Source organism: Hyaloscypha bicolor, assembly GCF_002865645.1.
Source record: "Hyaloscypha bicolor E unplaced genomic scaffold K444scaffold_16, whole genome shotgun sequence".
NCBI lineage: Eukaryota > Fungi > Ascomycota > Leotiomycetes > Helotiales > Hyaloscyphaceae > Hyaloscypha > Hyaloscypha bicolor.
This window is the reverse complement of record NW_020194518.1, coordinates 1,630,635-1,646,270: the sequence shown is the minus strand read 5'-3', so window position 1 is coordinate 1,646,270 and position 15,636 is coordinate 1,630,635. Positions and strand designations below refer to the sequence as shown.

At 36.2% G+C, this 15,636-nt stretch overlaps 3 protein-coding genes across 3 annotated transcripts; 2 read left to right on the top strand and 1 right to left on the bottom strand.

Moving 5' to 3' along the window:
* Window positions 1-386: 386 nt before the first annotated feature.
* K444DRAFT_608201 (uncharacterized protein) lies at window positions 387-1,516 on the bottom strand. The gene has a single exon (XM_024879328.1). The coding sequence runs from the start codon at window positions 1,235-1,237 to the stop codon at window positions 692-694; it is 546 nt and encodes a 181-aa protein (XP_024742536.1). The 5' UTR covers window positions 1,238-1,516; the 3' UTR covers window positions 387-691.
* A 248-nt stretch (window positions 1,517-1,764) lies between these two features.
* On the top strand, window positions 1,765-2,536 carry K444DRAFT_183859 (uncharacterized protein). The gene is made up of 2 exons (XM_024870853.1): window positions 1,765-2,412; window positions 2,480-2,536. The coding sequence occupies exon 1, from the start codon at window positions 1,923-1,925 to the stop codon at window positions 2,352-2,354; it is 432 nt and encodes a 143-aa protein (XP_024742535.1). The 5' UTR covers window positions 1,765-1,922; the 3' UTR covers window positions 2,355-2,412; window positions 2,480-2,536.
* An 11,262-nt stretch (window positions 2,537-13,798) lies between these two features.
* Window positions 13,799-14,144, top strand: K444DRAFT_518904 (uncharacterized protein; the record flags this gene model as incomplete). Its single annotated transcript, XM_024873906.1, has 2 exons — window positions 13,799-13,903; window positions 14,025-14,144. The coding sequence occupies 2 exons, from the start codon at window positions 13,799-13,801 to the stop codon at window positions 14,142-14,144; spliced, it is 225 nt and encodes a 74-aa protein (XP_024742534.1).
* Between the last annotated feature and the right edge of the window lie 1,492 nt (window positions 14,145-15,636).

Sequence of the window (15,636 nt, the reverse complement as noted above, 5' to 3'; positions counted from 1 at the left end):
CTCAGGAGACAATCCTTGATTGTTGTAATCGAGAGTAGGTGTTGACTGCTGAAAGGAGAGAAGGTTGAAAATTCGGAACGGGGTGCTTTATACCAATCGCGAAATGCCAACACGAAACTAGCGTGAGCGGCCTCAGCAGAGGAGTCGACCAATTGCGTGTTTCCTTTGATGCAGTGAGAGGCCTCACAGCCTCGTCTTTTGAGGCGCTTTCTTGCTGCAGGGTTCGTCATGCAGGTGTTTCACCACAAGGCAGAGAAACCCGATGAGAGGCCTCTCGGCTGCAGGGTGCAGCCTTCGAATATTCCAACCCACTAGATCATACTCCAAACATCGTCGATAGTGATAAGAATGGAAGTAGCCCATGCCAGCAAATGCCGCTCTGCCAACGACTGGCTGGGGCATACAGGCGAACAATCAAAATGGCGCAGCTCCGGGACTCAGGGGCTTCACGAATAGGCCTGCTTCCTTATTCACCTCTGGACTCAAAGAAGTTGACGTACATTGCCGTCGTGCGAGCACATTTTACGAGTTTTCACCTCGTCATTGCGCCCGAGGACTAGGGTTAGGCTGGCCGAAGAACCACTCTCATCCCAAGTGAACAGAATTCATCAATACCATGTTCGCCCCTGCTCCACTCGCGTCCCAACGAGATACGTCTACGAAATTTGTCCGAGAGAAGCTTCATACTGCCTCAGCTATCGGCAAAGTTCGAAGCTACACACTCAGCTGATTGGCCACCAGCTGAAGGCAGAACTTGCTTGAGTACGAAGTCAAGACACTTCTCGGGGCTGGCCGCTGAATCCACAATAATGGCATCGCTCTCCAGGCGACAGGGGTGTTCAATCCACCTCTCAAAGAGCTTATGGCAGTCTTCGTTGCTTCCCCCACCCTCAGCATCAGCATCAGGCGGCGGAAGACACACACCAGACCGCTGGCTCCTCAACTCTACACTCCACATACTTATACTCGACCCCACACTGCTTCGCAAGCGCCATCCCTTGGTTGAGCGTCTCATCGTAATTACAAGTACTATCGATAACAACGCTACGTCCTTGTTTAAGTATATCGGAGGCGAGCACCCATTGGAAGCTGTATGAGAGTTTGCGGACTGAGTGAAAGGGATCGAGGTGGAGAGGAAGAAGGAGCGGATTAGATCGTGGTCGATGACTACTCCGTTGAGAGATTGTGCTAGCAGGTTCGCAAGGGTGCTTTTCCCGGAACCCGGCGCACCGGCCATTTGGATAAGGAGTTTGCGTGGGGGATCAATTGATGGACCGAACTCTAGGGGTTTGGGGTAGAAAGATAGGAAATTTGGGTTTAGGAGGATGATCTCGAGGGCGAGACTGCTGAACAGAGACGCGAAGTGCTTGAGGCAAGACCTTGCACCTGGTCGATTTAAGAGGAGATGTGGGGTGCAGGAGTACTTGGTTCTTAATGGATTTGGACGTGATTGTCAAATAGGCAGTCTAGGCTAGTGCTTCGCTTAAAACCACGCTAACCCCTCACAACTTCCTCCTGTCAGAGATAAAAGTGGCCGATTTTGGCACGTTAAGCATTTACTTCTTAATAATTTAATATAGATTCTTTCCTGTGGCTTCTTACAACTCTTGTAAGATCTTATAAGACATACCTACCTTTTTGCAGTCCGTGGATCTTTGTTGCGTGGTATAGGGACGAGATTAATTGGAAGCCTCAGGCACTTATTTAAGGGATATCAGCTTTACTGACTTTAAATTCACTTTGAAAATTCACTTTTTGAAGGCTAAAAATTCTCCAGGTAAGCTAAATAAGGTAGATTTTAATTTCGAATTCCAAAGCTTCTTTCTTTTAATAAACACATACACACACACGCACACGTAAGTCAACCCCCATACCCGCTACGGGCCTGCCCCTGGCCTGTAACGCTCCTTACGGTCCGTAGAATGTCTTCTCTACCATCTGCTCCCGCTGCTTCAGCAGCACCAGCACCAGCCCCAGCTGCAGCTCCAGCTTCAGCACCACCACCACCACCACCACCACCACCACCACCAGCACCAGCAGCAGCAACAGCAGCAATAGCAGCAGCACCAGCAGCAGTAGCACCAGCAGCAGCACCAGCACCAGCACCTGCCCTGCCTGCCCTGCCTGCCCTGCCTGCCCTGCCTGCCCGCCCAACCCGCGCCATAACGGCGCTCTCTTTGCTGGCTCCGCTGCGGGTGCCTGTTTTGCGGCCCGGCCGCACCACCAACCCCGCCCGGCCTGCCAACCTGGAGGCTGAGCTTGGCCAATTCGTTAGTCAAGTTCATGCCGCCGGGTGCACACATTGTGCTGGCGGGTCGGGTGTGTGGACGGTATGTGTGGTCGTGGCTGGTTAGTTTAGAGGAAGCTATGCCAACTGCTATTATGGCAGTGAGGATGCCCGTTATTCTTTCCGTAAGTGCTTTTTATACCTGTTTACTGATCTTTTACGGACCGTAACTAACCTAACGGGTACTTATAGGCGCCGCCGCCGCTCCCCCTCCCCCTCCAGCTCTAGCTCCAGCTCCTGCCCCTGCTACTGCCAACCCACGTCCGCTTTGCCGGGTCGCTCCCGGTAGTCGTATAGGTGACCGGGTCGCTCCCGGCAGATTATCTTCGTATATATATATCCGCTATGGATTATTACGGATTATAACTAACATGTAAATAGCCCGCCGCCCCGCCGCCCCTCGCCGCCGCCGCCCACTTACTCCCTCTCAGAGGGCACGCCGTTTCGCTGAGCTCTATGGGAAGCTAGCGGCTCTTTATAAAGAAGAGGCGGAGGTACTAGAGGAGGAGGAGGAGAGGACGAATTACTCGGTGCCGGAGACGGAGGAGGAGGAGAGAGAGAAGGAGGAGGAGAGGGAGGAGGAGAGGGAGGAGGAGAGGGAGGAGGGTGAGCAGAGTGAGGAGTTATAAATCCCATAAAGGATTACCTAGGAGAGGTATATACTTTTAATACCTAATAGCATGGTATTCTCGGTCCGTTTGAGCCCTAAAATATTCGAAGTAATAATTACAAGTTACTTACAGATAGATACGGATACTTATAGGTAGTTACGGATAGTTACGGACCCCCAAACCCCTCAAACCGACCCGTAAGGCCACCTGGCACCCGTAAGATACCCGCAAGAGATAAAGTACTAAAGTAAATTAGCTAAGACCTTAGGATAAGTTATATTAAGTATTCTAGACAGGTTCTCGTATAGTAGAAGAATACTTAAGCCTTCTACGGATAACGTACGGGAAACCCCTATATAAAACTACCCGTAAGCAAATACGGGTATTTGTAGGTCCAAACTAACGGTATAAAAGAACTAACCTTATAACTTGTTAATAGTTATTATAAAGCACAAACGGACCGGGAACTACTTCCGGGAGAGGGCAATTCCCAGGCTAGTATTTATAGCAGATAGCTTGATCCGTAGAATTACCTGTAACTAGCTATTAAAATCCCCTCTAAGCAAGCGGGCCTCGATATAATATACCCGTAAGCTTATAACTACTATCCGGGTCCTATTATATAAATCTTCTTACGAATATAGGTTCTATAAGAGTAGTACCGGAGCCCCGATCTTGAGAGTAAGCTAAGATAGCAATAAGGAAGGAAGATTAATGCTTTATAGCTACTCTATAAATAGCTCATATAGGTTATTACTCGAAAACTTGTCCGTATCCAGGGAATCTACCGATTAGTATATCCGTAATTAGCCTGGTAAATATCCAAGAATATAGGTATTAAGCTCTAAGACCGTAATATTTAATATAGTTAAGAGGTACTACCTATAGAAGGTTAACGAATCCGTAGTGGCCCGAGAGAGAAGATCTAGGGGATAAATATGGCTAATCAGATCCGTAATTAATACTAGCTAGTTTATATAGTCCGGAATTACTACTATTATATTAGGGTCTGGGTTATTAGGCAATTCGCTAATCTAGCAGACAAACTCCTGGCTATTCTCGCCCTTATAGACCCGTATATTAGTCCGTAAGTAAAGCTGCTTAAGCCATAGCCAAATAAATAATTATTAAAGGTATATAGTAATAATATTAGCCCGTAAACCATACGGTATAACTAGAAGAATCTAGGCAAAGTCCCTACCGAGAATTACGGGCACCCCTCTAAAGAGAATATTATCCGCTATAGACCATAAATTCACTAAGAGCTAATAAATAACCTCAAAGCAGTACTTATACTATATTAGTACCTCGTCCCAGATAATAAGATCTATAGACCGGAGAATCTATTTAAGGGCGCTCTGCTTTATAATAGAACTTACAGACGATTTGTAAAGCTTAATTAGAATCTTAAACTAGAAGTAAGACATATATCTATTTAGTAGTAAGAGAGCCATAATACCTATAGATACCATATAAAGAACTATCTGCCCTTGCCTATAAAAGTAATAATAAAGCGCCTTATATAAGAATGTCTTGCCTATATCTCCTGGCCCTTGCAAATAGAAGTGGGCTATTTGCGGATCTAATTCAATAGCCATAATAATCTCTATAAAGTATAATTACTAATTAGGATTAAGCTGGGCTCGTATTATAACTATAAGTAATACCTGGTCCTCGAGAGTATATAATACGGATAAGAAACGGTACCTACTAGTCTAATCCCAGATAAAAGACGGGAGCCTATAGTCCGCAAGTGACTACTACTAGTCCGTAAGCCTATATACGAGTAAAAAGAGGCCGTAATTATAGTACAAGTTAAGAAGTAGAAGTAGGAAACCACTATTACGAGTAAGCTAGTACTAGAGATTATTATAGAAGTAGTATTTATACCGGTTCCAGATCGCTAACGGGTCCGTAATTAGCCGCTAGCAGAGGCTAGTTAAGAATAATATCCGTAAACCACCTATAGATATAAACAGAATAGCCTTATTAAAATACTAGTACTACTCCTAGTTATTTTCTGCCAAGCCGCAGGTAATACAGGTAGCCTGGTATATTAGGTAACGGATGCCCTTAACTAAATACAGATCCGTAAAGAACCGCAGGCCGCGAATAACCATAAGTAAGAGCCATAAGTAGTATTACTCGCCTGAGACAGGGCTATAGTAATATATATGGCCGATCCGCTTGCTATTGCCCTGCTAGTAACGCTTCTACTTCCGGGTCTTTGGAACCTATATAAACTCGGCCGGAAACTCGGAATATAAGTACTTCCGGCTATCCTTATATATGGCATTATACTCAAAGAAAGCCATTAGTATTAAACGGGCATTTGCGGTCTTTGCGGCCAGGGCTATAAGAGAGATATTATCCGAAAAGTAAACCGTTTGCTTTTCCTTAAGATAAACTATAAGATACTAAATAGGAGGGAACTCCTAATACATAGAAAATTCGAATAGCTGCCAAATAGCCTTATATAGATTTACGTAACAGGCATATATATACCGGGTAATCTCATTATCCGTAGCCGTAACTATAACTATAGTATAGTCCGCTCCTTTATATACGTACTTATAAATATACTTAATTACTTATATAAATATATAAACCTCGATATTAATATACGAGCGGAACTTTTAAAGGAAGTACGGATTATACGGAATAACCTAGTAGTTATTACGGATAACTTCCTGGCCTAGAAAGCCTGGTTTACAGACTATAAATATTTGCCCGTTATTCCGGCGGTAGTACTCGGGATAGCTATCCTCATTAATTATGGTACGGTCCGTAAAAGCCTTTGGGAACCTCTTGGAGTATACTAACGGGCTATAAGCTTCTTTATAGACTATATACGGGGCCTGTATATAGTTCTTCCTATACGGACCATAGGATATATTACTCGTAACCAAGGCCAGAAGCTCGCCTATAGGATCCTATAATGGATCCGGTAGCTTAGTATATATGACCTTGTCTATATACTCAGGTATATTAAACTTTTCGGATACTTATAAGAATAAAAGCAGGTATAAATACGGAAGCCCTTGCTTTTAGTACTCAATTATATAAATATAGCCTGTATATTATCCGAAAATATGGTTTTTTAGATCCGTAAGAAGCTCCTGGACCTTAAGTCGAAATACGTAAGTAATTAGATCTGGCCGGTCTATAGGTTATAAGCTATCTAGCTCCTGGATAATCTCTGGCTATTATGGGTTTACTATAAAAATAATAAAAAAGGTAGGCTTTCCAAAATAATAAATAATAGCTATTAAGTCCTGAAAAAGCTATTATATAAACTGATTCCCGCCTATAAAAGAGGAAGAAAGAATAAATTAATGGCCCAGATTAGCCAGTAAGATATCTTTGCGGATTAAGGTATTTGCTAAACCGTTATATATATCCATACGGATCTTGTCTTAGTATAAACGAAGCTAATTAAGGAATATAGTTTTATAGGTAATAAAAGTATCTATAATATATTACTAAAAGAGCCGGCAAGCATAAAAGAGAAGAGATACCTTGCGAATACGGGTATATAAACGGAACTTATAAAAGGGCCACTACTTCAAACGGATCCGTTAATAGGTATAACGGGCATCCCGTAAGGTCATTTTATAGTACTATCCGTATTTGCTATATAGAAAGAGGAATACGTAATAAAGTGACATATATGCTATGTGGGTAATAGCTACCTAGTAAAGTTACGGACCTTAATAGCCAGGCTCGCGGATCATAAGAAGAATATCATGTTAACTCTCGTCCGTAAACTCGTCCGGAAGGATTCCTACTAGCTCTGTGGCTATAGGAAGGTTCTTGCGGCAATAATCTGCCCCAGACTAGAGAATTAGGCATATCTACGGGCTAAGAAAAATCCGAAAGTGACCCGTTTGGCTAGCTAATTGCTCCCGGGCCGTCTTATAGATCCGTATAAAGGGATTACCACAGTCCGTAAGTATCTCGTAAAGGCTATAGAGAATAATTCGATCGAGTTACGGGCAGTACTATAACCGGAGATTAGTTATATAGTCTGGATTATAAAAAAATAGCTAGGCAAAGGCCGGAACCTACTACAAGCCTGGCTTTAAGGGTCCCTGGTAGTAAAACAGCTCCCTATAGATCTGAAAGTAGTAAAGACCGCAAGAAAGGTTAGTACGGGTATCCTTAGTATAGCTTACGGACGTAAAAGCAAGTATAGAGTTATATGCCCTTATATTCTAATGAAAGCTACGGGCTTGCGGATTATCCCCTTCGAAAAGCGCCCGTAAAAAGGGCGGGGGCGCCCGTAACTTGTCTATTACCACATCCCCCCTCTTATAACAGAGCTCAAACTTCTATCCTATACCCGTAAGTACCTCTAATATCTAGTGCCTCGCCACATAATCCTCGCACTTAATATTCATCGGGCCAAGATTATGGGGTAGTAAAAGCCGAAATAGTAAACGGAAGCCGGGTAGTAAAGGAGAAGGGCTAGGAGGAGCAGGAGGAGCCAGAGGATTTACTACGGCCAGAATACGGTCTCGTTCGATTTATACATTAGTTCGCCGAATACGCTTGCGGGGCCGTGGGTTATTATCCCCGCCCGTAACTGGTTATCGTGGACCGCTACGGGTCTGCCGGGGCGCATTAGGATCAAGCTCAGCAAGAGCGGACCGGTGTTCCCTCTGGCGGGCCTGAAAAGAGGTTAGCTTTATAAGGGAAAAGAAAAGGAGAGGAGAGGAGAGGAGAGAGAGACCCTGTAATATAGACATGTTCTATAGGCATTACCCTGGCGATTTTGGGGGAATTGAGATAAGGAACGGTACTGGTTGTAATACGGGCAAAACGGACGGGGAGATGAATCCATTTTCGATAAAAGAGAGCTTACTGGCCGGATAAAAGGAGAAACGGAGGCTAGAGTGAACCGTACAGGGCTGGAAGTTTTGGTGTTCGTACTTAGGTAAGATCCCGTAACTAGTATTTTTAATAGGTGGTCCGACCGTACGACAATGTTATATAGACGAGTTTAGGGCCGCTTTGCTAAAATTATTGCTAGCGGCCCTATGCAAGCTCTGGGGCTAGTAATAATTTTGCCCTAAACTCGTCCCGAGTAGCTCTTTAAATAATACTTCTTAGTAATAAACTTTTTATAAACTTTTAATAAATTATATAAGAAAGAAAATAGCTTATAAATATATAAAATTATTCTTTTAATTTATATTTTAATAATTAAGATTTAAAATTAATAAATGTTTTATTTATAATTTCTTTTAAATTTTGAATTAAATTAAATTTAATTATTATTAAAATATTTAATAAAATAAAAATTATAATAAATTTAAACTTGAAATATTATTTAAATTAAAAACCTTTCTAAAGTTAATTTTTTTTAATTATTTATTAAAAAGGATTAACTTTTAAATTATAATATAATTATTAATAATTTTTTAAATAAATCTTAATATTTTTAATTATTAAATTTTAATAATATAAGTACTTTAAATAAAAACTAAAATAAATAAGTTTAAAAAATTAAAGAATATTAATTTAAAATATTAATTTAAATATATATAAATTATAAAAAAATAAAAGTTTACTAAGCTTTATATAAGATTTAAATTCTTTTATTAATAAGTATTATATAAAGAAAGATTTTAATAAAAGTAATTTATTAATATTTTCTTTATATTTTTCTTTAATTTTATTTAAATATAAAACTATTATATTATATAATAAAATAAATTATTATTAAAAGTTAATATTTTTTTAATATAAGTTTCTTTAATATAAAATCCTTTTATATAATATTTTTAATAAACTTAATATTATTAAATATATAAAAATATATTTCTTAATTTAAAAGTTATTTTAATAAATAATAAAATAAATTAAATAATATTTCTTATATTTTTTTATATTTCTTTTTATTTTTTATACTTCTTATATTTCTTATATTTCTTATATTTCTTATATTTCTTATATTTCTTATATTTCTTATATTTTCTTGTATTTCTTATATTTCTTATATTTCTTATATTTTTTATATTTTTTATATTTTTTATTTTTTATATAATATATTACTTAATTAATTTATAATAAACTTTCTTTTATTAATTTAATTTATAAATTCTTAAACTTTAAACTTAATATAATTTCTTTAAATTATTAAAATTATTAATTATATATTTTAATTATTTATATATAAAACTTATATATTTAGAAACTTATATTTATTTTATTTCTAAGACAAATTATATAAAAAAATTAATTAAAATTTATAAAACTTATTTTTATAAAGCTTTCTTAAATCTTTTTTTTTTTTATATTTTTTTCTAAGCTTTATTTATATTTCTAAAGCTTTTTTTATTCTTATGAATTATTATAACCTTTATTTATATATATTCTTATAATCTTATATATTCTTATAATCTTATATATTCTTATAATCTTATATATTCTTATAATCTTATATATTTTTATAATTTTATATATATATAAGATCTTTTAAGCCTTATTTATATTTATAAAATTATTTTATAAATTATTATAATTCTTATTTGCCTTAAGTTCTTTATTAATTATATTCTTATTTATAGTTTCTTTTTAGTTTTTATTTATATTTATAAAGCTTTTTTTTTATAAATTAATAAAATAAAATAAAATTTAATTTATTTTTAATAAAATAATTTAATTTATATTTTTTATATAATATATTTTTTATAATTTATTTTCTTTTATTAATTTAATTTATAAAACTCTTTTTTATATTATATTAATAAACTTATATTTATAAACTTATATTTATAAACTTATATTTATAAACTTATATTATATTTATAAACTTATATTTATAAACTTATATTTATAAACTTATATTTATAAACTTATATTTATAAACTTATATTTAATATATTAAATTTAGTTTATTTTTATTTATTATTTCTAATATTAATTATATAAAAAAATTAATTAAAATTTATAAAAAGCCTTTTTAATAATAAAAGAAATAATATTTTTATAAAGCTTTCTTAGCTTTTTCTTTTCTTTTTCTTTTTATTCTTTTTTAGGCCTTATTTATATTTATAAAGCTTTTTACTTTTCTTTATAAATTATTATAGTTTTTATTTATATATATAAAACTTTCTTTTTCTTTTTATAAATTCTTATAGCCTTATTTATATATATAAAGCTCTTTTCTCTTTTTTATAAACTCTTTTAAGCCTTATTTATACTCGTAAAGTTATTTTATATAAATTATTATAGCTCTTATTCCTATTTATAAAATTCTTTTTTTTTATAAGTTCTTTTAAGTTTTACTTGCTTTTATAAATTTTATATTACTTATATTCTTATACTTATAAAGCTTTTTTTTTCTTTTTATAAATTATTATAATTATTTTTCTTGCTTATAATTCTCTCTAAATTATCTTATAAGCTTATAAAGCTTCTTTTTTCTTTATATAAATTCCTATAGCCTTACTTTTACTTATAAAGCTCTTTTTCTTTTATAAGCTTTTTAAACCTTATTTGCCTTAAGTTTCTTATTAATTATATTCTTAAATATAATTTCTTTTTAGTTTTTATTTATATTTATAAAGCTTTTTCTTTTTTTTTATAAATTATTATAGCTTTTTTTATTTATATATAAAATTCTCTTTTTCTTTTTATAAATTCTTATAGCTTTATTTATATATATAAAGTTCTTTTCTTTTTTTATAGGCTTTTTTAAGCCTTATTTATTATAGCCCTTACTTTTATTTATAAAACTCTTTCTTTTTATATTTTCTTTTAAGTCTTACTTATCTCTATAAGTAACTTATTATTTATATTCTTATTTATAGCTTTTTTTTAGCCTTTATTTATATTTATAAAGCTTTTTCTTTTTTTATATAATTTATTATAGCTTTTTCTTTTATTTTTTTTTTTTTTAAGCTATCTTATAAGCTTATAAAGCTTCTTCTTTCCTTATATAAACCCTTATAGCCTTACTCTTACTTATAAAGCTCTCTCTTATATCTATAAAACTTCCCTTAAGCTTACTAGGTATTAGGATTATAGTATGTAATATATGGAAGTTTTGGTGTTCCTCACGTGACCTGTATTTTTGGAAGCCTTGAGAGCTAGCCAGTGCCTTAAGAATTTCCCTCGCCCCCTCCCGAGCTTTAAAAAATCGTAATAAAAGCCCCTTGCATTCCAGAACTACTAAAATATAAAGAAAGATACTTGAGCTTCTCCTCTCTTATCCTAAGCTAAGCCCTAAGGATTTGGACGTAATTATGTTCCAATGCGCGATTCCCTAGAAGAGAGAGATTCTAGTATTCCTTACGTGACCCGCTTTTTCCAGGGAGTACTGGGAGCCAACCGCTTAGGATAGTCCGAATATAGGACAATATAGAAAAGGACGAGTTTAGGGCCGCTTCGCTAAAATTATTGCTAGCGGCCCTATATAAGCTCCGGGGCTAGTAATAATTTTGCCCTAAACTTGTTCCGAGTAAGTTTGGAATATAATAAAGGCTTTTAGCTAAGTATATAAATCAGGTACGGATTCTTTACGGACCCTTTATAAATAATATAAGAAGAAAAATAGCCCATAAATATATAAAGTCAGCTATAAGTAAGTTAAAAGCTAAGTAAGACCTTATAATATTTCTGGGTATACTATATTACTCGTACGGTTTATATTAGGGGATAAAAGAATATAAAGCCCTGCCTATAAGGTTACTCGTAAGGCTGCTATATAGAACTGGCCATAAGAAAAGACCGGGAACTATAAATCCACCCCTACTACCTCAAATAACTAGCCCTATAACTTATTAATAGTTATTATAAAGGATAAAGCAAGTAGAAACTGCTTACGGGAGAGCATAAAAGACAGTTACTAATCCGTAGACTAGAGCTTAATCCATGGAATCGTCCATAACTGGCCGTTAAAGTCACTACCTAGTAGCTATACCCGAATTAAGAATCTCCTAAAGCTATATATTAATATCCGTAACCCGTTATATAGCCCTTCCTACAGATAGAGATTTCATAAGAGTATTACGGGTATATTAATCTTGAGTCATAGCTTAGAAAGAAGTAGACCCGGTAAATAGATACTCTATAAGACCTCTAGTAGTAATTCTGTAATCTCAGGATCTGCCTTATTTATATTAGCCGAATCTATTACGAAATACGTCCGTTCCTGGCCAGGGAGTATATCCAGGATTATTTAGTTAAGCTTGCGGACCATATTATTCAGGATTAATAGGATTGCCCGTCTACTAAAGGCCCGGTAGTTATACGGGGCCCGCAAGAGTTATTCTCACAGGTAGACGTAATTAATCAGGTCCGTAACTAACTAGGTATACGGAATAAAAGGCGGGAGTATAATCTGTCTATTCAAGAACAGGTCGTATAATAGATAACTAATCTAGTCTATAAAATCCTATTTAGACGGGTTATTACGGACCCGTATATTAATCCGTAATAATAACTAATAGAGCCATAGCCAGATCTATATCTGCTATAAGCAGGTCCGTACCATATTAGCCTGCGAATCATATAGGACTACTAGTAAGATCTGGGCAAAGTTCCCCCCGAGAATTACGGGTATTCCTCTAAAGAGAATATTATCCGCAACCGACCGTAAATCGACCATTAGCTAGTATACTATCTCAAAGTAGTACTTGTACTATATGGGTACCTTATTCCAGATAATTAGGTCTATAGATTACAAGAGTGCCCCGAGCCGGCTCGTCTTAGTAATCATACTTACGGACGACTTATTAAGCTCGAGCGGGATCCGGAACTAGAAATAAGATATACGTCTGTCCGGGAAAAGGAGAGCTATAATACCCGTTAATACTATATATAGGACTACCTTACTTTGGCTACGGTAATAGTAATAGAGGGTCTTATAAAGGAACGTCTTACTAGTCCCGCCCGGGCCTTGTAAATAGAAGTAGGCCGTCTGCAAATCGTCCGTAATTACTACCATAATTATCTAGAAGCAAGAGTACTAGTCTACGTTTAGCTAGGCTTGTATTACGGTCGCCAGTAATATCTTATAGGTATAATCGACCTGCAGATTAGCCATACGGTAGCTTATGATCTAATTAAAGATATTCTCAGGCAGGGCAATATCCGTAAATATTTACTAGAGATCCGTAAGGCCAAGACCAAGTAAAAAGAGGCCGTAATTATAGTAAGGATTAACTAAGGGTAGCGGGAAGTCAATTAACGGGTTGTAGGCGAGCTTGCGGGCCAAGTTATTATAGAAATACTCCTTATACCGGTTCCAGATCGCTTATATATCCGTAATTAGCTACTAGCGGATACCTATAAGAAAGAGCGTCCGTAAATCATGGCCGGTTATTAATAAAATAGCCTTATTAAAGTACTAGAACTACTTCTAATTATTCTCTGCCAAGCTATAGGTAATACAGGTAGTATAGTATATAGGATAACGGATACTCTCGACCAAATATAGCTCATTAAAGGACTACGGACCGTATATAACTATTAGTAAGAGCCATAAGTAGAACCGCTTGCCCGAAACTGGGCTATAGTAGTAAATATGGCTAATATTATACCCTCGCTTATAGGGCTTCTATATCCGGGTCTTGGTAACCTATATAAAGTACTATAGGAACTTGTAGTAGAGGTACTAGCGGCCGTTCTTATATATTATATTATACTTAAAGAAAGCTATTAAGGTTAAACGGGCATTTACGGCCCGGTCCGTAATTTGCTCGGGTAAGAGGTCGTCCGTAAAGCAGACCGTATACTACCCAGGGAGGTGGATTACCAAGTACTAGACCGGAGGGAACTCCTGGTATATTAGGTACTCGAACAGGTACCAGAAAGCCTCTATAGGGCCTATATACCGAGCTTAAAGGTATTAGATAATCTTATTATCCGTTTCTGAGATTATAATAGTTATATGGTCTGTTTCTTTATAGATATACTTATAGATATACTTGATTACTTATACGGAAGCGCAAATCTCGATATTAATATAGGAGCGGAACTTCTGGAGGAGATACGGGTTATATAGAATGACCTAGCGGTTATTACGGACGACTTCCTGGCCTGGAAAGCCTGGTTTGCGGACCATAAACATATAGCCATTATTCCGGTACCGGTACTCGGAATACCCATTTTTATAGATAATTATTATAGCCGCAAATGCCTTAGGGAACCTCTTCTGGTATATAAGCGGGGCTATAGGTATCTTACGGACTATATACGGGGCTTTCGGATTATCTTTAAGGCTATATGGTCCGTAAGATATCTAACTAGTTACTATGGTTATAAGTTCGCCTATAGGATCCTATAACGGGTCTGGGAGCTCGGTATAAACAACTTTATTAACTAAATCGGGAGTTAAGAAGACGGCTTCCCTCCTAAGGAATAAGAGCAGATATATATACGGGAGGCTATACTTCTAGTATTTAATCGTATATATATGGCCTATATATAGTCCGAAAAGGTAATTCTTTAGGTCCGCAAGTAGCTCTCTTATCTTTAATATAAAGACCCGGCAAAGGAGATCCGGATAATTAATGGCTTACTACCCGTTTAAGAGATAATCTGTAATCTCAGGCTAGTACGGGTTAGCCATAAAGGTAATAAAGAAGCTTGGCTTACTAAAGTATTATATAATAGCCATTAAGTCTTAAAAGAGCTACTATATAAAGTAATTACTGCCCGTAAAGCTTAACGAGAGGATAAAGCAACGGCTAATATTACCCGTATAGACATCCTTACGAATTAGAGTATCTATAAGTCCTATATATATATCCGTACGGATATTTTGCTAGTATAAGCAGAGCTAGTCAAGCGAGATAGTCTTGCAGGTAATATACGTATTAATAATATACTACTAAAAGAGGCAGCTAGTATAAAAGAGCAGGAAGAAAGCCAGACAAATATAGAGGTAGTACTAGTAAAAGACCTGCTACTCTAGTCATATCCGCTAACGGGTCCTATTATGGTCCTATAACTACAAACCGTAGTACTAGCCCGGGTCGCCGTACGGGAAAAGCAAGACATAATAGAGTGGTATATATGCTATATATATAATATTAACCATATATATTTGCGGATACTTGCAGCCTGCCTTACGGACCATAAATACCAGATTGCAGTGGCTTATATCCATATACTCGTCCGGGATAAGGGCTATAACCTCATTGCTCGTTAGGAGGTTCTTATAATAATAATTAGTACCCGACTCAAGAATTAAGTATATTTGCGGGTTAAGTAAAATCCGGAAATCGGTTTACTAGCTTACAAGATACTTATAGGCTATCTTATAGACCGTAATAAACGGATTATAATCCGTAAGTATATCCGTAAGCTATAAAAGAACTATATAATCTAAGTAAGGGAAGTTAGTAGCCCGTATATTAGTTATAAAGAGCGGATCATAAAAGAAGAGCTATATAAAAGAGGGTTTGGTATATAAAGCGGGCTATAGCGGGCCTTGGAAGTGGAAGAGCTCGCCATAGATCTGAAAGTACTAGATCCTACAGGAGAAGTCAATCCGGGTATCCTTCTTATAGCTAATTAATATAAAGGCAAAAGTATAATTATATACCCGGATATTTGTCTAGAAGGCCTAATAGAGCGGGTTATTGCCCGTAAAGAGGTAAGAGAGGTATAGAGGAGGCTTGCGGATCAGAGGAAGTATTACGTCGCCCTTCTTATAATAGGCCTTAAAGCAATTATCCGTATAGCCAAAATAAAGAGCTCCGCAAGCTATATAGTAACCTGTAA